Genomic DNA, 24,374 nt, shown 5'->3' with positions numbered 1-24,374 from the left:
CATTTTGACCAGGCAGATAAAAGCGCATCCCAGTACCAAACTACTCTTGGGGGCCAGTATTGACACCCACAATGACCCTGCCCTTTGGGGGATTTCTTGTTTGTTCGACGTGATGCCTTCTTTGACATACAGAGTGACACCATCTCTGGTATGTCCCTTTCTGTCCTTCCTATAGAGTTTATAACCAGATAAAGGTACATTCGCAGAGAAACCAAAATGCTTGTTTACAAAGCTATCATACTACCAACTTTACTGTACACTTGTGAAACATGGACCACTTATAAACACCATCTCCAACTCCTAGAAATAGTCCATCAACGGTGTCTCTGAAAATTTTTACACATCATTTGGGAAGACGGGTGAACTAATGCCAGTGGACTGGAAGAAGCAAAGATCACCAGTGTCAAAGCAATGATTCTTCAACATCAACTTCGTTGGACTGGTCATGTTGTGCAGATGCCTGGTGATCGTCTTCTAAAGCAACTATTCCCAACTCAAGAATGGAAAGTGTAATACAACAACAAAAAGAGGTTTAAAGAGGTTTAAACAACAAAAGTGGTTTGAAGATGCTCTCAAGGCAAATCTTTCAAAATGTAGTATAAGCACTGATACTGATAACTGGGAAACACTGGCCTGTGAGCGCTCCAATTGGAGAATAGCCTTTAACAAAAGTGTTGTGGACTTTGAAGAAGCACGAACTTCAGACGAAAGGGAGAAACGAGCTAAGAGGAAGGCACACTTGGCAAACCCTCACCATGATCAACTCCTGCATGAAAACCTATGTCCCCACTGTGGAAGGATGTGTGGATCCAGAATTGGCTTCCACAGTCACTTACTGTTAAGACTGTGTTCATGGAAGACAAACTTACTTGGCTAGGAGTGATCACCAAAGAGAAGACGAAGAATATCCAGATAACCATGTCCCACTGGTTCTCTCCATTCCACCAGGTTTCCGTTATGCTCTCTATATCAGTGCTCTCCGTCCTGTAAGACCAAACACTCTGGTTTGCCCATCGTGGCTCGGAGGCTTCTAGCACTGATGCATAACACTTGCACACTATGTGCGGTGCTTTGGCCTCTCTGAATTGCTTTCTTGTGCCCTTGCACTCATAATGTCTAGTTCCTCTCAGCCTCCATATGAATTGTCATCCCTGTTATCATCTTCACCCCGGGAGGAGATTCATTTGAACCTCCTCAGCTCTTTTCAGCTTTCCCCCCAGTCAGTTTAAAAGCTGCTCTGCCACCTGTTTTATTGTAAATACTAACAATCCGGTTCCATCCTTCTTCAAGCAGAGCCCGACCCTTTTGTTCAAACTGGGCTTGTCCCAGCATGTTCCCTAGTGCCTAACAGATCCAAGCCTTCCTCCCGAGACCATTGTCTCTCCCACTCACTGAGACCACAAAGGGGAGCCTGGCTGGGCGGCCCTGGGCGTGGAACCAGCTGCCAGAAAGCTGCCATCGAGATTCTGACTTTCAGAATCCTACCTAGCAATCTACATCCGGCTTCCAGTATCTCATTTCTGGCCATCATCTTGTGCCTAGGGTGAACATAAAATCACAGAATTGTAGAGGTGGAAGGGACCCTGAGAACCATCTAGTCTAACCCCCTGCAAGGCAGGAATCTGCAGCTGTCCCATTCGGGGACTGAACCTGCAAACTCGGCATGATCAGCACCGTGCTCTAACCAGCTGAGCTATCCAGACTGGCATCTATCAGGCTATCTAGGCAACATTTGCAGCCTTCACCCCAGGCGGACAATTCACCCTGCAATTTGCATGCCCACCGTGTACCCAAGTATTTACGTTCCTTATGACTGAGGGTCCTTCTCTGAACTGGATGAATCTCCTCAGCACATGAGGGCATTTGTTGCTCCTGCAAGGCAGGTGCGCCTTTCTAAATGACCACTTCTGCTTCCTCTGAGTGACAGCCCTTCTTGAGAGCTCCAAGGCCAGCCAGCAGCCTCCTCCTGCCTGGTGGTGGCAGAGGCCTCTGCAGATGCTGCCCTTCCCCAGCCCAGCTCCTTAAGGACAGGGGAGGCCAAGGGAGGGAGGGGTGCCATGCCAGGGTCTGGCCTCCGTGCCCCTTCCTCCCTCCACTCCTCTCCAGTCAAGGGGAAGAGAAGACAACAGCTTTGCATCCAGCGTCCCCTGATTTCAAGAGGGCAGGTCTTCAGGCGCAGCAGAGGCTGCTGATAGGGTGGGGTGTGAAGGAGCTTCTGCCCTGCTGGCTCTGCTGGAAGCACAACTCAAAGGGCACCAAAGAGGTTGTTTGAATTTGCAGCAGCCAAGTCCTGCCATTAATCCTCTGGCCAAGTCCACATTAATTTGCTCTCTACTTAGATCAACGTGAAGCTGCCCATTGGGCTCTGGTTGGCCTTTTCAGGGTTCGCTGCTCTTGAGGCGCCGGGAAGTGGAGATTTGGGGTTTCTTTCAAATGCTTTGAGCGCTGCTGGGTGATCCTGGCTGGCATCGTGGCAGCAAGAAAGATCCTGAACATTGCCTGAGTGGCAGAATGAGGCTCAAGATACCGACTAGCCTTTATTTAGTTATTATTCATTTGTTTAAAGCATTTGAACCCCATCCTGCTGAGTGTGCCCCTTCCCTATCATGTAAAAAACATGTGGGAGGTGCACCTGAAAAATGGAGTTTGGGGCCCCCTCAAAACCTTGCGCCTTGAGTGACATGTGGCTGCTCTCCTGGCAAAGTGGGAGCATGAACTGGAAGGCTCAAGGCTTCTTGTGGGAGTACAGGATCAGTTCCTCCCTTATTTCCACTTGCATTGGCTGCTGTTGGCACTCAGACCCACTTGGTGGTGTTTTGGAACCAACCTTTCAGCTTTGGCAGACGGGGCTGTGAACACCCGGATCTAGGAGCCCCTTTCCCTTTGCTCCACGCAGACTGTGCCATTGTCCACCATAACATACAAGAACGGACTGTGTCTCTATACATTGCAACATTTCACCAATGAAAATAGGGGCAGCCTAAGGAAAAGCAGGACATTCTGGGATCAAATCAGAAGCCAGGGTGGCTTCTGTAAATGCGGGGCTGTCCCTGGAAAATGAGGGCACTTGGAGGGTGTGTGTCTCTGTCCTGTGCAGGCTTCTTGGAGGAGCTGGTCTGAGCTGAGGGTGCCTGTCGATGTGGCGCTAGGAAGACCTGCTAGGTTGGCAGGAGCTAGGACAAGAACAGGAGGGATCCTTTACCGAGGGAGACCTGTGGCTGAGAGGGGTGCAGAGCAGCTTCCGGATCTTCAAAGGATGCGCCATAAATCTTTGAACAGCAGCAAACGTGCTTCATGCAAAAGAGAGAGTTGCAGGATGGCAGGAAGCAGTTGTGATGGCGGGGGGGGGGCAGGAAGGAGAGCACCTTCAGCAAATTTGGGAAGAAAATACATGCTGAAGTGGCCCAAAAGGGGGCTTTGGGGGCTTCAAAGACTACCTGGATGCAATTAGATGAAGATCAGCAACAAACCACAATGCACAGCATTGATAGCCAGGACCAATTTCTGGTCACTGTGCAGCACGGCCTCTGAGCAACCACCATTCCCTCACCCAGCACAAATAGAAGGGGCCACAAATCTTGGTATTATGGGATGGCAGCTCCCATCATCAGCCCAGGCAGCCAGCATGAGTAGTGGTTAGGGAGGAGGGTGAGGGCTTCAGGCTCTCTCAACTCCTCTGGCCGGCCACAAAGGGCGCCTTCTGCCCAGCCCAAAACTGAGGTGCGGCTGGCAGTGCTGAAGGGACAGAGTCCAACAGCCACTAACCTGATCTCGTTTTACTAACCTGATCTCGTTTTACTAACCTGATCTCGTTTTACTAACCTGATCTCGTTTTTTGACAGAATTACAAGCCTGGTAGAGGAAGGGAACGCAGTGGATGTAGCCTACCTTGATTTCAGCAAGGCATTTGACAAGGTGCCCCATGATATTCTTGTAAAGAAGCTGGTAAAATGTGGTCTTGACTATGCTACCACTCAGTGGATTTGTAACTGGCTGACTGACCGAACCCAAAGGGTGCTCATCAATGGTTCCTCTTCATTCTGGAGAAGAGTGACTAGTGGGGTGCCACAGGGTTCTGTCTTGGGCCCGGTCTTATTCAACATCTTTATCAACGACTTGGATGATGGACTCAAGGGCATCCTGATCAAATTTGCAGATGACACCAAACTGGGAGGGGTGGCTAACACCCCAGAGGACAGGATCACACTTCAAAACGACCTTGACAGATTAGAGAACTGGGCAAAAACAAACAAGATGAATTTTAACAGGGAGAAATGTAAAGTATTGCACTTGGGCAAAAAAAAAAGGAGAGGCACAAATACAAGATGGGGGACACCTGGCTTGAGAGCAGTACATGTGAAAAGGATCTAGGAGTCTTGGTTGACCACAAACTTGACATGAGCCAACAGTGTGACGCGGCAGGTAAAAAAGCCAATGCAATTCTGGGCTGCATCAATAGGACTATAGCATCTAGATCAAGGGAAGTAATAGTGCCACTGTCTTCTGCTCTGGTCAGACCTCACCTGGAGTACTGTGTCCAGTTCTGGGCACCACAATTCAAGAAGGACACTGACAAACTGGAACGTGTCCAGAGGAGGGCAACCAAAATGGTCAAAGGCCTGGAAACGATGCCTTATGAGGAATGGCTAAGGGAGCTGGGCATGTTTAGCCTGGAGAAGAGGAGGTTAAGGGGTGATATGATAGCCATATTCAAATATATAAAAGGATGTCACATAGAGGAGGGAGAAAGGTTGTTTTCTGCTGCTCCAGAGAAGCGGACACGGAGCAATGGATCCAAACTACAAGAAAGAAGATTCCACCTAAACATTAGGAAGAACTTCCTGACAGTAAGAGCTGTTTGACAGTGGAATTTGCTGCCAAGGAGTGTGGTGGAGTCTCCTACTTTGGAGGTCTTTAAGCAGAGGCTTGACAACCATATGTCAGGAGTGCTCTGATGGTGTTTCCTGCTTGGCAGGGGGTTGGACTCGATGGCCCTTGTGGTCTCTTCCAACTCTAGGATTCTATGATTCTAAGGGAATGTTGAGAAAGAATTCTGCAGGAAACTACACATCAGGTTATTTGTGCTTCTATAATGCTCTTCTATTCTGAAGAAAAAGCAGGTGTAACATCTCTGTTGGAAAGTGAAGAGTGTTTGTTATTCCCACTGAAAATCAAATATTGGGTGCTTTTACTTGACTTGACCTCGAACAGATGGAGACAGCTGTATGAGCTGCAGAGAATATGGGTGACCTGTGTGACTGGACAGGGCCCTTCCAGTGATGGCTCCCTCCTTGCTTTGGGATGGATGCCGACAAGTCACAGCCTACCTTGCCTTGCTTTGCCCAACCTGCTCATTGGCTGGAATTCCAGTGGCTGGAAGGCGAATACCTTTTGAGGTTTGCTAAAACTTTTTCAGGCCATTGTCATAGAATCATGGTCACCTCCAGCATTTTGCAGGAAGGATTCTGTCTCATGCTGGAAATTTAGGTTTGTGCAATGGGAGTGGGTGAAAGTACTCAGTCAGAACAAATCCCCTTAAAAAACAACAACAAAGACTTTTTGAAGTTCAGAAAGTGATAGTGAAGTGTGCTAGAAAGTGTGGGAAAACAATCCGTTGGGGAGAAGATGTCTAACCTCCATGCAAACAAGTCAGAGCAAATGCCCAAAGAGGAGGGACCTTGCTTAATTTCTGAGGTAGAAGCTTAGTGCAAGCAAAGAAGGAAGGGGGCTCAACAGACAGGTGGACAGGAGGACCCCAGAAGGGGATACAGAACCATAGAACTGGAAGGGACCCTGTGGGTCATTTAGTCCATCCCTCTGCAACGCAGGCATTCAAGCAGGCCTCCTTGTCCTGGCATTGGAGGGGCATTTCACGGATTTCAGTGCTTCCTGGTGCGTGCTGCTTTTCCATGTCTATTTTTTCCCTAATAATGGCCCTGAGCATTTTCCTGGAAAGTCTCCTGATAAGTGCAAGGGTCGCCAATCTCTCCCTCCCCTCAGCAAGGCTGCCCCTGTGGCTCAGACATTTTGCACCCTTCCAGGGGGCCTGATTCTGGAGGAGCAGGCTCCTCTGTGTGGCCCTCCCTCCCCATCAGTAAAAAGGGACAGAGAGTGGCTGGTCCATCCCACAGAACTGCTTTGCGGGCAGCCACTGAGGGATATCCCTTTGCACATTTTTACTGGGTCCATTTTGCTGGCAAACCTCCACCTGCAAAGGGCCAATGCCAGGCTTAGCCAGTCTGAGCCCAAGTCCTCCGGCCTGGAGCCTGGGAACTTGGCTATGTGATCTCTCTGCCCCACAACACTTTCCAGTGGGGCTGGCTCCACAAACGCCCAAGCTTCTTAGCCACAGAATAAGCTTGGCTGTTCAGAAGAATTTTCCTTTGCAATCATGAGAAATAAACATCTCAAACGTCATTGCCCAAATGTGGCTGTGGAAAGGTTTGCTCATGATCAGCTCAGCCACCTCCCTGGCCAGACCCAACTTCAGCCTCATTCCAGAGGCAGCTCAGCTTTGGCCTCCAAGCAGAAGAACGAGAGGAAGACCTTCCTTTGGACGCTGCCGCATGGCAGTTGGCCCAGGCAGGGCTGCCGCCTTCCCTGGGAACCTGGAAACATTCTGGAAGCTCCAGGTCACTGAGCCTTTGAGCTCAGCATCACCTGCCCGGGCTGGAAGCAGCTCTCCAGCAATCCAGGACAGGAGCTTCTCCTTGCCCACCTGGGATGCCACAGGGACGGGGCCAGGGATCTTCTGCATGCCAAGCAGCTGCCCCACCCCAAGCCGTAGCCCTTCCATCCCCACCAGCCGACTACAGGAGCAGCTATTCCACGCACTCACTCTCAGAAACCTCTCCTCTGTGAGCCCTTACAGGAAAAGAGGGATTTCCGCCTTTGCTTTGGGAGGAGGCGGGGGCAGCATATGTGATCACATCCAGTGGTCCACTAGCCCTCTGGCAAAATTGGGCTGGCTCAGGAAACAGAAGCAAGAGGCCATTCCTGTTTCTGGACCCCCCAAGACCTCCGCAATCCTTCCCTCCAGTCCTGGGGTTGGCACTGGCTGGTCCAACACCTGTTAAATTTAATTCAAGCCCCCCCCCCCCACGGCATTTGCTCAGTGCACTGTGCTTCTATTAACGTATTATATTTTTTATTTTGAACCTCACCTTGATGCTGTTGTGGACTGGCTCCCTGGCCAGCAGCCCAAGCCTTGTGGGGGCCTTCATGGCAGCCCACCCAGCGCTCTGGCCAGCCTCCAGGTGCGCCAGCCATCAAGGGCATCTCTCCCAAGGCACATGAAGCCACAGTGGCCCTTGCCCTGAAGGGAGGAAGAAGGCTGTGCCAAGAGATGGTATCTCCCCTGAAGGAGAGGCGGCTCTCTCTCTCTTTCCTGAAATGCAGCAGCAGGATCCAGATTCTGGTACCCAGAGTAGGCCTTTGGGAGGCTGCAAGACTGTCATGCTTTTGGGTCCAAATGCCCCTCCCCTCCCCCAAGAGTGGGAAGCAGCTGCCCCAGGGCTGGACTCCTGGCCACCCGAAGACCCGCCACCGCCTGACCTCTGCTCAGGACTGCCGGGTGTCCCCAGCCTGACAGGAGCCCACTCTCATCTCACGGGCCCTTCACCCCCCAGGAGCCCAGCCGGGACCCAGGGCTGCTGGAGAGTGGGAGGTGCCCCATATGGCGGAGGGAGGCCCATGGCTGGGCTGAGCACGGGCGGAGACGGGCCCTTCCGAGTCCCAGCTCCAGCTCGGAGCCCCGGGGCCTTGGCTGCTTCCCTCTCCGCAGCTTCGGCGGCGGGACAAGGGACCTCCCGCTGCTCCTTGGGTTCCCCAAGGCTCCTCTGACAGAGCCGGGACCCCCGTCCCGACCCGCCATGCGGACTAGCGCCTTGGGCAGCCCTCTCTGGGCCGCGCTCCTCCTCCCCCGCCTCCTCCGGGGAGAGCGGCTGGGGGGGGCGGGGCTCCGGCCGGCCGCCTCTCACCTGTCCCGCCCCGCCCCGTAGGTAGCGGGCGGCGGCGCGGATTGGCGGGCGGGCGCGGGAGGGGCGTGTCTGCCCCGCCTTCCGCCTCCGCCGGCCAGGCCCGCGACGCCATCTTGCCTGGAAAGTTTGGAATTTCGGAGCGGCCCCCCCGGAGGAGGGAGCGCGGAGGCGGCGGAGGCGAAGCGGAGTCGGGCGGGAGCGGAGCCGGCGCGGGAGGCGGAGGAGGCGGAGGAGGAGGGCGGGCGGGCGGGCGGAGGAGCCCCCTGGGCGCCCGGCCGGCGTGGAGGGCGAGGCGAAGGCGGCCCCCCCCCCGCTCTCCCGCGCCCCGCCATGCCCGTCCGCAAGCAAGGTGAGGCGCCGGAGGGAAGAAGGGCGGGAGCGCGGAAAGTTTTCCTCGGCGGCGCCCCGGGGCAGGCGGGAGGGCGGAGGCGGGAGGGCGGGAGGGCGGGAGGCAGGCAGCCAGCCGAGGAGGAGCCTCTGAGCGCGTGCAGAGCGCCGGGCGGCCGCCGGGCTGCGCGGGGAGAGGAGGGCCGGGTGGGCGGCGGCGGCGGCGGAGGAGCGCCCTGTGCAGCGACGGTGCCCCTTTTGCAGACACGCAGCGCGCCCTGCGCCTCCTGGAGGACTACCGCGCCAAGCTGAGCCGGGCGGACGAGAGGCAGCTGCGGAGCTCGGTCGAGAGAGTCATCGGCATCTTCCAGAGCAGCCTCTTCCAGGCTCTCCTAGGCGAGTATCGGGGCAGCTGGGGAGGGAAGAAGGCGCCTGGACCCGAGGGGACATACGGGAACGGAATGGCATTTGCAGCACATTCCCTCAGTTTGGCAAGTTCCTGTGTCCTAGACAAACTTGGCTGCCTCTCTGCTTGCCTCTGACTCCAGATCATTTATGAGCAAGTTTCAAAGGCACAGTTTCTGTATCTCCCGTTGGAAAAGTTTCACTACCATTTAGCCCACTCCTAATCCACAAAGGGCCTCTCCTCTTAATCCATGATTGCTAAGTTTACTCAAAGGTCTTTGAAGAAGCATCTTGTCAAAAAAATTTAAAAGTCAAAGTACACAAGGACAGTCAGATCCCCTCTGCCTGCCTCCCTGTTGATGCTCTTGGAGAGCAGAGTTTGTGAGACAGACTTTTTCCTTGCAGAAGCCTGTTGCTTCCGCTTCCTAGAATAGAATCATAGAATTGTAGAGTTGGAAGGGACCCCCAGAGTCATCTAGTCCACCCCCTGCAATGCAGGAATCTCAGCTCAAACATCCATGACAGGTGGCCACCCAGCCTCTGCTTAAAAACCTCCCAGGAAGGTGAGTCCACCACCTCTTTCCATTGTCAAAGAGCACCCGCCCTGTGGAACGCCCTCCCATCAGATGTCAAGGAAATAAACAACTATCTGACCCTGTTTAGGGAAGTTTTAATGTTTGACATTTTATCGTGTTTTTAATGTTCCGTTGGGAGCTGCCCAGAGTGGCTGGGGCAACCAAGTCAGATGTGCGGCATACAAATAATAATAAAATAATTATTACTATTAATGTTAACTGTCAGAAAGCTCTTCCTGATGTTTAGTTGGAATCTCCTTTCTTGTAACTTGAAACCATTGGTTTGAGTCCTGCGCTCAAGAGCAAGAGAAAACCATCTTGTTCCCTCCTCCATATGACAGCCCTTGAAATATTTCCTCTCAGTCTCCTCTTTTCCAGGCTAAACATACCCAGCTCCTTCAACTGCTCCCTATAAAGCTTGGTTTACAGGCCCTTGATCATCCTGGTCTCCCTCCTCTGCACACATTCCAGCTTGTCAGCATCCTTCTTAAATTGTGGTGCCCAGAACTGGACACTGGACTCCAGGTGGGGTCTGACCAAGGTGGAATAAAGTGGGATTATTACTTCCCTTGATCTGGACACTCAACTTTTGTTGATGCAGCCTAGAATAGCGTTAACATTTTTTGCTGTGGGCTCACGTTACGCTTGTGGTCTACCCCTAGATCCTTTTCACATGCACAACTGTCCCCTATCTTATGTTTTCAGTCATTCGTGTTACACCGGCTGCTTTCCAGTCCTCAGGTGTGGAGGCTGATCTCAGTTAAATTTTTCTGTTAGAAGCTTAGCAATTTCACATTTCTTTTCCATGGGAACTCTCAGGTAGATGCTAGAAAGCCTGGAAAGGTTTTCTCATTCTAAGAGTTTACTGCCCCCCCCATCTTGTATAATTGGCTGTATATCCTAAAGTTGTGCTTTCTTTACAGGCTTTGTAGGTTCTGCCACTGACAGTTAGCATGTCTCTTTGTGTGTGTGCCATGTGGCGCTGGTGTTTTTGCTCACAAGATGCTCCCTTATTCTGATGGAGATCTGATTATAAATTGAAGGTGGAAGGAAGATCAAGTAGAAAGCAACAGCTGTATACAGTATCTCTTCTGAAAATCAAGTGCTGAACCATATTTTCTCAATCTCCAGATATTCAAGAATTTTATGAAGTGACTTTACTTGACAATCCCAAAAGTGTTGATCGCTCAAAGCAGATTGAATTTGTACAGCCTGTGAATACATGGGACTTCTCCAGCCTTCCAAGCACAACAGTGACTTCTGAAACACTGCCAAGCAGCCTTAGCCCAACCACAGAGGTATGACTTTAAAATGTTTGCTCTTGAGCCAATGGGATGGCCATTCTTAAATCTAGATCTCCTGTGCAGACTTGTGGTCAGTTTGACAGTAAATCAAAGACTGATGGTTGCCAAGCTTGTATCCTTGTGTGGCAGGGAAGCTGCATTCTTTTTCTGTTTGGGCAGTGGGCTGGAAACACCAAAGTTGGAAATGGGGGTCAGGTAGGGTGTGCCCACCACCCCTCACTTCTTCCAAGTTCTACAGTCTTCCTGTTTCTCCATACAGAAGTCACTGAAGAGTGACGGTTGTGTCTCAGTGACTAGAAATAGGGCCATCTCTGTGGGGAACCCAGGCTTATGAAGCTTGCTAGTTGGTGGAATTTGAGGAATGCTGCTGTCCTTCAGTTTAATCAACCTACAAAACTCTCTGAGTTTTTGTGGCATCAAGAGATAACAGTATGTAATAGTTGTTTGTTCCAGTGGGAATGTCCACAAGAGTACCTTGTCATCTGTTGCCCCACTGAGGTTATGGAGGGATGTGGAATGTTCTGTGTGTTGCCAAAGGTGGAAGTGAGCAATCTGAAAAGAAGTTGTAAAACAAAGGCACATACATTTTTGGATTTTATTGTTTGCAGTGAAAGCTTACTGTGTCATCCGGTCTCTCTGTGTTATTGGGCAACAGCATGTCTTCATTATTCAGCCTGCCTCTGTTTCACATTGGAGTAGGATTGACTCTCAGATGATGCTTAAGAAAGGCTAACACCTTCAAGTTGAGATATTCACCTGACGTTATATGTGATAAAATGGATCAAACTGAGGGTCTCTCCAGCTTAGCATTCTGTTTTGCCCCTCAGAATGATCCAAGGGGGAGTCTACCCCTTCTGAGATGTCTAGTTTGTTTGATTCTGTGTCCTCTTTGATGTAGGAAGTGACAGCCCCCATGATCTTTCAAGACTTTCTTAGAGAGGCAGCTGGTTCCAGCTGCACGTTCATTGCACCTAGTCCTACCCTATCCCTGCTTGGATGGTCAAGTGTGCTTTGACTTTAGGATGTAGGAGTCCTCCTGAACTAGCCCCTGGTGGCTTTCTTCTAGGGGTCAGCTTAAAGGCTGCTCTTCCACGTTTTTGATATTAACTTCCAGGTTGATTTTAACTTCAATTTCAAGTAAAATTATCCCCTTTTGTACATCCTGGTTTGCCCCCAAATGTTTCTCAGCACAGAGGAACCCAGGATACCTCCTCCACTGTATCATCCATACAGTGGTACCTTGGTTCTCAAACTTAATCCGTTCCGGAAGTCCGTTCCAAAACCAAAGCGTTCCAAAACCAAGGCGCATTTTCCCATAGAAAGTAATGCAAAATGGATTAATCCGTTCCAGACTTTTAAAAACAACCCCTAAAACTGCAATTTAACATGAATTTTGCTATCTAACAAGACCACTGATCCATAAAATGAAAGCAATAAACAACGTACTGCAGTCAAACAATAAATCAATCAGCTGAACTAGGTTCCACACAGTCACAAAAACAAAACAAAAAGAGCTGCAAAAACGCAGAAACAGACAGACCTCAGTGTAACACTCAAAACGGAAGCGTAACACTCAAAACTGAGTATGTTTGGCTTCCAATAAAAGTTCGCACCCTGGAACACTTACTTCCAGGTTTGCAGTGTTTGGGTTCCAAGTTATTTGAGTACTAAGGCATTTGAGAACCAAGGTACATGGATATCCCTTAACTCTGCTTGTTCTGCTGGCCGTACATGCAAAATACCTTGGAGGTACCATATTCCAGCGTTCTACCTAGCAACCTAAATTTTGCTTCCAGGACCACACCATGACTTATCCCTAATGTACTGTGGCTGCAGGCCTGGGTGCTGGCCTATCACAAATTCAGAGGCATATGCTCAGCATGTGAGCATGCTGTGCTTCATCCTCCAAGAGTTCCTTCTGAGGAATCATTCCCTTCCTTTCCTGAGAACCTCCATCTCTGTGACGGCAGAGGAGCTGTCATCCTGGGAGTGGCATGTCGCCACCACGTCCTTGGGGGCCTCATCCTCAAATCTGTCCAGCCCTTGTCAATTTCTCCAGCTGAAGAAACTTGTACCTGGAGGACCAAGAGCTCATTGCACTTGGCACACGCCCCTGACTTCTGTTCAGCTGTCATGCAAGACGCATAATGTGCTTTTGTGTGTCATTTTCACTAATCTCAGCATTTCTCTTACACTCCCTTAATAGCCGGTTGGGGAAACGCACCACAAAATTTGGGGAAGTGTGGATTCTGAAAGAAGGGTGCATTGTTTCAGGAAGTTCAAACTAGAAATCCAAGGCGGATTTCTCACCCACCCCACATGTAGTCCTCTCCTTAGACAGACGTGGCAGGATTTTGGAACGCAGAAGCCTGAAGGACTCTTTCCCAAAAAGTGCGAGGAGCAGCAGGACCTTCTTTCAAATCCAGCCTTAGGCTGCACGTTATTAAAACAAGCCACATCCTAGACACCGCTGCCTGCTTTTGCAAGACATTTCCCTGTGCCCCACCCACCCACCTGGTCCAGTTAGGCCAGCCCCAAAATTCCTTGTACACTTTCTAATACAGTGGTACCTTGGTTCCCAAACTTAATCCGTTCCGGAAGTCCGTTCTAAAACCAAAGCGTTCCAAAACCAAGGCGTGTTTTCCCATAGAAAGTAATGCAAAATGGATTAATCCATTCCAGACTTTTAAAAACAGCCCCTAAAACAGCAATTTAACATTAATTTTGCTATGAAACAAGACCATTGATCCATAAAATGAAAACAATAATCAATGTACTGTACTATAAAATAAATAAAACAGTATTGTAGATGACAAAAATTAAAATTAATTTTTTTTCTTACCTGCACTGATGATAGTCATTGTTTGGATGGGGGGCTTTTATCCATTTCCACAGTCACACAATCAATCAGTAGCTGAACTGGGTTCTAGTCACAAAAACAAGTCACAAGTCAGAGTCCCATAAAACGAAGAGCAAGCCACAGTCACAAAAACAAAAATGAAAAAAATAGCAAAAATGAAAGCACCAAATATCACCTCAGAACGGAAACAGAAGGCTTCAATTACAATGCGGGGGGGGGGCGCAAATTAGCAGTGCATCTGTACAAACAGAAGCTCAGAAGCACCTTTGGCTTCCGAAGCAAAGTTTGCAAACCGGAACACTGACTTCTGAGTTTGCGGTGTTGAATTTCCAAGTTGTTTGGAAAGCAAGCTGTTTCAAAACTGAGGTACTACTGTATACTCTTAATAAAGTTTCATAATTGGACCAGTGCGGTTTGTGTGTGTTTGCCATTCTCAGGATCGAGGAATTCCTGTGCATCTAGGTGGCTTTGGGTTCCACCTTGTTGGAAGACCAGAGTTAGTAAAGCCGGGAACTTGCCTTGTTCTCAGGGAGAAGCAGAGGTCTGGAGAGCTGGTTTGATGTTCTGTAAATTGCAAGGGATTTGCTGGAGGTGCAAGGTGCGCTGGTCCAGGATCCCGGGATTTAACTATGGATCATATATTCAGTGTCCCCCTTGTTTCTTGGACTGGTTGGTGACCTAGAAAGGGTAAGATTCAACAGGCAGCAGTTAGACAGGGAAGGGGGAGGAGAGGCTCCCCTGAGTATCCCTCCTCCTTCAAGTCTGTCTCTTGTTCCTTTTAAGTTTGGTAACTTAAGGCTTTGTCAGTGGTGCTAAGAGGGGCTCCCACTCCCACCTGTGGAGCAACTTTGTAGTCTTAGCGCAGACACCCGCATGGACTCGGTTCCTGCACAGTGAACTCCGGATCTCTCCATCGTTCAGGGTCACGCGGGTCTGGTCTATGCAAGGCGAGGGAGGAGGAGAGCTCAGCCTGGCTGGCAGCCTCGGGAGCCCAGAGGGTCAGAGTCACTGGGTTGCACTCACAGTAGACCCCTTTAAATTAATGGACCTCAATTAGCCATGGCCATGAATCTCACTGGGTCTACCAGATAGAGCACACAATTTATGTAATTTGTGACTTTGTCCTGCACTGTGATCAGCAAAGCTTGCAGGAGTGCTGTTGGTCTGGTTGTAGCAGCTCCTGAGTCTTTATAGTGTTATAATAATAATAATAATAATAATAATAATAATAATAATAATAATAATAATAATAATTCTGGAATCATTTGGACATAGGCAGAAGTTGTCTTAGGCAGAGACAAACCGCTAGTCGGTCTTGCTCAATACTGATTCTCAGCCCTGCTGCTTGAGCCCTTTGGATTGGGAAGAAATCGGGGTCTTCCGTGTGCCAGCAGGTGCTGCCTTTGAGACACACCCTGTGAAATCTGGTACATTCAAGACGGGCAAGTGCTAAAAATAGTTAAAATCAAGCTTTGTTGTTTGTCTTCCTAAGCTCTGTTTTCACTTCCCACCCCTTCAGAAATTCTACATGGAATATTCCATCTGTTATCTTATTGACTCCAGATGCTGAAATTGTTTAATGGGGGAAACCTTTGCATGTAACTGTAGCTTTCATTCGCTGGAATGCTTCGTTGGGGAGGGAGAGAATTTTTTTTATTCAAAATATGTTTAATTAAATACAGCTTTGAATCTCATCCATCAAGCCATCTTTAGAACTGGGAGCGCTGGAGCAAACTGCATGAAGAAGCAGGTTAAACCTCAGGAATAATTTGGAGCACATTGCAAAAGCCCCCTTCCTCTACAGTTGCTTGCTTGTTTGTTTCTAGGGAGCTTTTCTCATTTCCCAACGTGTTTCTGCCTATTGGGTTCTTTCTTCCTTGGCCGCATCCTGCGACAGGTCTTGATGCTTTGACCCCCCCTTTCTTTCTTTCTTTCCTTCCCCCTCTTCCCCCCTTATTCCCCCCCCCCCAGTTTTCAGTAAACAACCACAGGCCAAATAATGGACTTAAAGTAAACTAACTGGCTGTGTGGAGCAATGGACTGCCTTTGCATTGTAACCACCAAGGTAAGAGACGGAGTTTCAGCAGGGCTGGTGGCTATGTTTGTGGGAAGCCGTATGTTAACTTCCATGCTTTGCAACTTTTTGTAGGGAGAATTTCATTTCAAGCCAGTCACTCAGCCTCCTCTGGGATATCTGAGCTTGCTTAGCAGGACACAAAACGAGTGCATGTAAATGGATGTATTTTCTCTTCAACTTAATACTTTATGGTATTGAATGCATACAAATGCTAGCATCTTCTTGCTGCTTTGCTTGAACTCTCAGAATAGAACTCATATGCTAGTTTTACATAACCTTTAATCTTCCCTTTTTAATGGTTATCTTAATCTGAGGAAGCTTTATTGGGATTCCATTTTTAAATGTCCTGTGACACAAAGGTTCCATGTTGGCTGGGCTGATGCTGCCCAGTGCTTTACAATGGTCAGTCTTCCTCATTGCTTGCAAACGGCCAAGCGTCCTGACTTGGGGAAGCGGAATGGGGGTCTGAGCGGAAGAGGTGGGCTGAGAGACGACTGGCGTTCTCTGTACTACTGAAGACCTTATTCTTCCTGTGAGACGCTTAACAGCCCATCCCCACCCCCGTAATTCTGCCTTCAGCAAGCACAGTCATTGGAATGAAACGAAAACTACAGTGGTGCCTCGCAAGACGAAATTAATTCGTTCCGCAAGTTGTTTCTTCTTGCGAGTTTTTCGTCTTGCGAAGCACGGTTTCCCATAGGAATGCATTGAAAATCAATTAATGTGTTCCTAGGGAAACCGCTTGCCAGGCTGGCGGTGCGGAGAAGGGCTTTTCTTCAGGGGCTTGCGTGGGAGGAGGGTTTTTCCTCCCCACCGCCAACATTCAGAACAGCATTCTGAATGTTGGCGGTGGGAAGGAAAACCCTCCTCCCACCCCAAGTCTTCAGGACAGCCATCCGATGCCGGGCTGCGGGAGGAGGCGTCCCCCCCCCCGCCCGGCATTGGAGCTTCGTTCCGATGTCCGGGGGCGGGAGGAGACGTTCCCCCCCCGCCGGACATCGGAGCTTCGTTCCGATGTCCGTTGGAGGGAGGAGACGTTCCCCCCCCCGCCGGACATCGGAGCTTCGTTCCGATGTCCGTTGGAGGGAGGAGACGTCCCCCCCCGCCGGACATCGGAGCTTCGTTCCGATGTCCGGCGGCGGGAGGAGACGTTCCCCCCCCCGCCGGACATCGGAGCTTCGTTCCGATGTCCGTTGGAGGGAGGAGACGTCCCCCCCCCCGCCCGGCATCGGAGCTTCGTTCCGATGTCCCGCGGCGGCAGGAGACGTTCCCCCCCCGCCGGACATCGGAGCTTCGTTCCGATGTCCGGCGGCGGGAGGAGACGTTCCCCCCCGCCGGACATCGGAGCTTCGTTCCGATGTCCGGCGGCGGGAGGAGACGTTCCCCCCCCGCCGGACATCGGAGCTTCGTTCCGATGTCCGGCGGCGGGAGGAGACGTTCCCCCCCCCGCCGGACATCGGAGCTTCGTTCCGATGTCCGGCGGCGGGAGGAGGTCCGAGGACAGTGGGGAAGACGCGCTGCGCTTCCCCGCTGTCCCGGAGATTTCCCTATGGGCTGTCGTCTTGCGAAGCAAGCCCATAGGGAAATTCGTTTTGCGAAGCGCCTCCAAAACGGAAAACCCTTTCGTCTAGCGGGTTTTCCGTCTTGCGAGGCGTTCGTCTTGCGGGGTACCACTGTACTTCCTCAAGTCTGCATGTGAGAATAGAATCTGACAACTTTTAATGAGAGTATCTTGGCAGTTTACAGGTGATGGCTTTTTAGAGCAATAGATGTGAAAGCCTGTGATTTTTTCTTACGGTAGGAAAATGAGCGCATCCTTTCATACCTACTCTCTGTTTGCGCAAATGTCGTCTTCAAAGGGTTTTGCCTTGATGGCTGAAACAGATGAAGTCTCGTCCTTTGCCTGGCAGTTTTGTCTTAGAATTCTGTTTAGAGCTCAGGGAATGTCTAAGTGAGCGTTGCATTTCTGTTGGATCCAGGGTTGATGTCATGAAGATAATTGGCGTTGCACATTTAGGGTCCATTTAGAGCGTCAGTCCCTGAGTAGGAAAACTTCTCTGGTCCTTCCAAGCTCTGAGCTTTAATAGTGAACCTTCCAAGAGGTTTTGACTTCAATCTCTATAACAGGGTGCTGTTCTGGGGTTTAGAAACTTGTCTCAAGCGATGTGGGCTGGTGCCGCGCAGAATAAAGCATTCAGGTCATGTATTATTTATTTTAAGAAATGTATAACCCATCGTTTGATAAAATTGCAACATTTCAAAACAACCAAGAAAATTTAAAACATGTAAAAGAAAAGCATATAAAATATACTGAAAATAGATTATTCTGTTCCTTTTTTAATCTTCACACTTTTGAAACAACAAAACTTCACAGGTAATCATAATATTAACCATAAATTTAACATCTGGGGCACTAAAAATACCATCTGTTCTAAGAAGATTACAAATAAATGGTTTAATCACATCAGTTCAATCTCTGTATTACTCAAAGTACAGTGGTGCCCCGCAAGACGAAATTAATTCGTTCCGCAATTTTTGTCGTCTAGCGAATTTTTCGTCTTGCGAAGCACGAAATCCCATAGGAATGCATTGAAAATCAATTAATGCGTTCCTATGGTCAAAAAAAGTCGAAACAAAGCCAAATTTGGTACAACAACAGTTTATTAACTGCTCTTTAAAGTCACACATACTGTAAAGAGCAGTTCAAAAATTGAAGGGAAAATAAATTAACTTTATAAACAAAACATGTCTTCGTTTTTAGACAAAGGAAACAAAGCCGCGAGACGTTTTCGTCTTGCGAAGCAAGCCCATAGGGAAATTTCGTCTTGCGAGGCAAATCGAAAACGGAAAAACCTTTCGTCTAGCGAGTTTTTTGTCTTGCGAGGCATTCGTCTTGCGAGGTACTACTGTAATCAGTTGTTCAATATGCTACAAAAGGATTCTGTATGTTTTAAAGTTACATTTCTTTAACTTATTTTGTCTCACATGTGTGTGTTGTGGTTTTCAGCATATTCTTGTTCTTGGAACATGAATCTTCCATTTAGATATTTTTAATATTGGTGAGGAGCAGATTTTTTTTTAGCTGTCAGTGATACCTCACTATTATAATACCAATGTAATTATGTAGAAGGAATCTAATGTTCAGATTGCCTTCCCTTATTAATATTCCTATGTTTTATCACATTCTGCTATAAACACCTGAAGCAAATGCAAAGCCTTGGTTAGTAATAGGGCAGCCTTGCATTCTTGTAGCTCTTCCTGATGCCTTAGTGATAGTGAGCCTGAGACAGAGAAAACCTGCTGGAAAGTAACTTGCCTATTGATTACAATGGGCCTAGTGTAACAACTGGGTGCTACTGTTATCATTGGTATTATAACTGCTTATTACCTTCATTATAACTTCACTGTAAGGTCGCAGGGCAGGTTATAACATTAAAACACAGTATTTAAAACAGTTTTACACAACTTAACAATCACAGTAATAAGATGGGTAATAGACATTTCATTTGTCGAATGCCAGGGTAAAGAGGTGTGTCTTCAGAAGCTAAATAATGTAGGTGTCAGACATACCTTTTATTGTGAGTTGTGGCAGTTTCTTTGCCATATAATATTAACTTGCATTTTTGCCGCGATGACTGTAGCTGGTATAAAGGCTGATAGTCTCCAAAACAGAAGCGTCTTTCAAAATCTTGATGATCAAAGAAACAGCACCCCACCTTGGCAATCTCTCCCTCCCCTACTATATCGTCAGTATTTTATAATTATTTTCAACACCTACTTCTGAAGTATGACATCTTATACCTTTGCTAACATTTACACATCTTGAAGCTAAAGTTTATAACTAGATCCTGTCCACCATTGTTTAATATAAATAATATTTCAAACAACTCAAATACGGAAGGGAGGTGGTTTCTTGGGGACTGTAGGATACCAACCGCATAACTAATGCTTAAGCTAAACTCCCAAGTTCCATCTGTTAGACCTTTGGGGAAAGAGAATGCGCTTTGCAGGTACAGTCCCAGGTTTGATCCCCAAATTCAGTGGAAATGAATTCTTATTTTATATATATAGCCTTTCCTTTTACATGGTTACACATTTGTACAATTGCAATGCTTACGTGTGCACAGTCTCTTTGCAATGGAAGGAGGTTTGGAGAAACCCGGAGCAAGTCAACCACTGCACTGTCTGTGGCCTCCTGAGGCCCCACCAGGTCCAATGGCCACCATCCACCACCGGCTTAAAGGCCTAGCCCACCAATTCAGGAGTTTTAGGGCATAAATTTGTGATAAAATGTCTGCATTCTTCCACTATTGTAGTTTTGTTCTATTTACTTTGCAACATAAGTTTTTATTCATTTATAAGGCACCCTAACAAAGGACAGTGTGCATTTATTGTGTAAATAAGCTGAAAAGTGCCTACCTTTGGTTAAGATGGTTCTGTTTCCTGCATTGCAGAAAGGTGGACTCGGTGTGACCTGGGGGGGGGGGCATTCCTCCCACCTCTGCCATTCTGTGTGTCAGGGAAGAGACCAGTCCTGACCCTGTGATTCTGTGATTCTATGGTTCTGGAGTGTGTTCAGGAATAGAGAAGACATGCTGCCCTCTGCTGCTGGCAAAAGGCATGTCTTACTCTGACAACCACTGTGAGGAAAATGAAAGGGTTGGATGTGTTGCATCCATTTTGAGCAATGGGGAGAAAGGAATTGTGGGCCCTTTGCAATAGCAGTTTGCAGGTGGCTGATTCTCTGTGGAAGACAGAAGAGGAGCTGTGAGCATCCTCACTGTGTCTGGATGAGATTATTGCAATAATATGATCACTTTCTCTCATGTGTGCTCAGAAATATCAGGGCAGGAAAGCATCTAGATATAATAAATAAGGACGAAAACTTTCAGAGCTTTATAGACATCTTCTGTTTATGCCAAACTTTTGTATTCCTAATGTTGAAAACTTTGTAGCCCTTTGTTGTGACTTTGCAACTTTTTTCACCGAAGTCTCATCTTGAGTCTCTTCTACGTACCTAGAGAGACCTAAAGTGTAATGCTGGCCCCAGAATTGCTTCCACAATCTTTTGTAAGCCTATTCCAGCTTTATTGATTTCAAACCTATATTAGCCATTCTTCAGCTGTAGCTCTCAGCTGTTCACAAAGTATAATATTAAAAACACAGCAAATAGCTAATTACAGCAGATGGAACAATCAGAATTAAAACCAAATAGAATGAAAAGTCCTGGATTTCAGCTGATGCTGAGAAGAAAATGAAAAGGGTGCCACTGAACCTCTTTTAAGAATGGAATTCCAAAAATGGGGCACTCCCCCCCCAAAGCCTCTCTTGCTGCAGCTGCTGCCTGCATCTTCTCTCCCCCTGGAGCCGCAGCCCCTCAGAGGCTGATCCTGCTGGAGGGAGCCGGCAACCTTAAACCATCCGGCACAAGCCCCCAGTTCCTTATAACCAGATGTCACAGAATCAGACGTGTACTTCAGGGCTTTATCATATTGTCACTGTTGATTATTATATACTTTCCATGAATTAAACGGGCCTCTTTTCCCGTGAGACAAATTCTACTTGTATATGCATTTTCTGCTTCTAAAGCTGGCTTTAGAGATGTATTGTGGACCATGGTTTCCTGTGAACCGTATATGTTCCTAGTATAGGCAATATCAGTCTGGTAGAGTTCCATGTGCAGTGGTACCTTGGGTTACAGACACTTCAGGTTACAGACCCCGTTAACCCAGAAATAGTACCTCGGGTTAAGAACTTTGCTTCAGGATGAGAACAGAAATTGCGCGGTGGCAGTGGGAGGCTCCATTAGTTAAAGTGGTACCTGAGGTTAAGAACAGACCTCCGGAACGAATTAAGTTCTTAACCCGAGGTACCACTGTATTGGCTGCTTTGATTTCAATTAGAAAAGATGGCAAAACCATCTATGCATTGGTATTCTACTGGTTTGGATGATTGTGAGCAAGTCCTTTGGACAAGCGGATGTTTGCAAGGCAGCCATTGACTTGCCTTGCTGAAGTGGGAGTCTTTGTCCATCGTATTGTTAGGCAAGACAACCTCTTAATGTGCCTCACATGCATTCTCTGGGTGCGCCTGGCGGGGTGGGTCTTGAGGCATCATCCAAGAAAATGGGCTGAGAGCTTGTGATTCCCCACCCCCAACACTGTATGGACCCAAGGACCGCATCCTGCCCCTTTTATGCTGCTTGCCCAGGTTGGCTAAATCTTGGAGAGCCTGTCTGACTGTTATGTTATTTTAGAAAGCAGGCCTTCGCAGAATAGGTATGGATGAACTCAAATGGAAACACACCAGGCATTTGAAAAAAAGATCTGCAGTGTTCCTATTTTGAGGGCAATTAGTCTAAATCATTTATTCTGAAACCACGTGGAATGAACCGCCTGCGATGTTTGTGAAAATGATACACACATTAACTGCCAGTTGTTGTGTCCTGGATGTGGCCCTCCAGTCCATCACTTGGCTTCCAAGGTGTTCCTGAAGCTGAAGAGGTTCCCTGCCGGAGAGAGAAGGAATCACACGCAGTTCAGGTGTGGTCCTTCTGCCCCTCTGCTGTGGGTGTACCTGGCCAGGAGGGCTGGCTGAGCCCAAGTAAAATAACTGGTCCCGGAATAAAACAGCCATGCTTGGACCAAATAAGTTCTGCCAGTGCGCTCTAGGCTACAAAAGCCCTCCTCCTCCTAGGGGGGAGGAGCGCAAAAGAACTAAACTAGCCCCTCAAAGCGGGCCCAAACTATTCCGAGAAGTTAGCAGTGTAGTGGGATTGAACTTCTGCCTGTTTTTACCCTTTCCACGGCCACACTGTCCTTGGGAGGGTTGTGTCTGTTTTCTAGACTTGGTGATCGGAGGGGCGGGGGGGGGCACCACATTGCCTTGCCCTGGCTGCTTCCCTTTGTTTTTGTTCCAAAGCAGTGCAAGCGGGACCCTGCATCAAAAGTGCCATGTGCTGATAGATGGACCCCCCTTAGGCGGCAGCATAACGGTCAGATGAACGGTCAGCTCTGCCAGTTCCAGGTCTAAGTGCAAGAGCTTATTGTTTGAGGGGACAGATGAAACAATAAATCCTCTCTGTTGCAATTTCTTTAATGCAGCATTGAATATTGGATTGCCCTATTATTTCAAATCCTTATCTAGTCTCAGCAATAAATCCTGCTGCCCCAAAGCCATTGTCCAGCCCTGCAAAACTGGCTGTAAGGCAGGATAGATTTAACAGGACCCTGCAGTGCTAATAACTCTTATTGCAGTCTGTGGGTTGGAAATGAAGGCACAGTGGTGAGAAGGGAAGCCCCTTTTATTCTGATGGGAATGTCTGGGTGATTCATGGCTGCCCACATTGATCTCAGCTTTTCATTCCTGGTGCTGATTCACTGTGAAGCATTCCACGTATGCAGGCTGCAATAATTAACATTGTTCTTTGCTACCCACTAACACTGCTGCCCCTCCGTTGCCCTGCCATTGCAATGAAACCTCTGCTGATACCCGATGTCTCCGTTCACCAATGGAAATGGGCTCCAAGAGAGACAGCTTCAGGATGCCCCATATATTGGTTGGCTGTTCCAGGTGCCAGCCCTCCCTGCCTTCCAGGTAGACAGAAGTAACAGACAGGACCAGGAAATGTGCAGCCAGTGGCCGGATATTTTGAAGTTGGCTGCATTTACTTGGATTTCCAAGTTCCTGCTACAGTCTGAAATGTGCTTGCTGGAGCTTCTCTCTCTCTGGCGTGTGCTTGTGTGTGCCCCCTGCGATGATGATGGGTCGGTTGCTGCAGCGTTTTGCCCCTCCCCCTCAGCATCTGGCATCAACGGAGCAGTGGCTGCAGCCAGATGAGCCGCTTTTATCCTTATGGAGGAGGTAGCGGAGCTTACTTTGCCTGCAGCAGGTGGAACTGCCTCGTCCCCTTCTCTCCCTCCCTTCCTGCTCCCCTCCCTGGAGATTTTTGGCCAAGAGGATTCCAAAAGGGAGCCCTTGCAGAGTTCTCTTCATGCTGGTGCCTTTTCTCTAACTGAAGAGGGAGCCACCCTCTTGGAAAGGGACACATGGACCTCTTCGGCTCGACCCCGCAGGCGGTGGGGACTTCTGCCACGAGAAATAATTCCGTGCTGTTTTTCTGTCTCAGCTTTCTGTTGAGAGGATCATGGACTCACACGTCCAAGGCAGGCAGCAAGCCCTTCTTTCCCAAAGCATTCTTCTTGAATCTCGGTTGCTGAATGATGGAGGTGTCCTGGGTCTGAAAAGATGTCTCCTAGCACAAAAAACGTGGATTGCTTTTCTCCTGTGCTGTGCCACTGCAAAGTAGCATGCAGCAACAACACTGTCTCTTTAATGTTTGGATGCAAGGTGGGTCCGAACGGGGTTTCTGGCGAACCTCTGGCACATCTAAATAAATTAGCAGCATCTCCTTGTTAATGGGATCTGTAGCAATAGAATTATGCCATGGGATGGGATTAAGTCATATGCTTTTGGTGATGTGCTGGGGGCAGGCAGGCAGGCAGTGGCGATCTCTGCTCGGTCTGTGTGCCTTGTGGAAGAGGGATATTGCACACGCACCCTCTGCAGGAGAACAATTAAAAGGCAGAGTAGAAAAACCTCCGGGGAAGGCTGAAGCACTGCCCTGGCAAAGCACGGCATGTTTTTGTAGTTACCGTTTTTACTTTGTAATATTCATACCCTGTTCTTTTGTTTATGGGGCTCCTGGGGTGGCTTACAGTAATAAAAAGGTATCTACAGCAGGAAGTAGCTATTCTGTGGCTATCAAGGGTTCTGTCTGTCGGAATGGAAGCCTCCTGAGGTCCCTGGGGGAACACCTGAGGGCTTTGGGGGCTGTGTTGACAAACT

At 48.6% G+C, this 24,374-nt stretch overlaps 1 protein-coding gene across 10 annotated transcripts in view; it reads left to right on the top strand.

Moving 5' to 3' along the window:
- Window positions 1-8,228: 8,228 nt before the first annotated feature.
- Window positions 8,229-24,374, top strand: part of DLG1 (discs large MAGUK scaffold protein 1) — an 85,251-nt gene continuing 69,105 nt past the window's right edge. For all 10 annotated transcript variants that reach the window (XM_081190108.1, XM_081190107.1, XM_081190119.1 and 7 more), the window contains exons 1-3: window positions 8,229-8,328; window positions 8,571-8,702; window positions 10,418-10,584. In XM_081190108.1, the coding sequence (XP_081046234.1) occupies window positions 8,310-8,328; window positions 8,571-8,702; window positions 10,418-10,584 (318 nt within the window). In that variant the 5' untranslated portion in view covers window positions 8,229-8,309. The remainder of the gene's footprint in view (window positions 8,329-8,570; window positions 8,703-10,417; window positions 10,585-24,374) is intronic.

Source organism: Podarcis bocagei, assembly GCF_964188305.1.
Source record: "Podarcis bocagei genome assembly, chromosome: 4".
Taxonomy (NCBI): Eukaryota; Metazoa; Chordata; class Lepidosauria; order Squamata; family Lacertidae; genus Podarcis; species Podarcis bocagei.
Note: the sequence above shows the minus strand (reverse complement) of the source record. Positions and strands in the feature narration are given on the sequence as shown.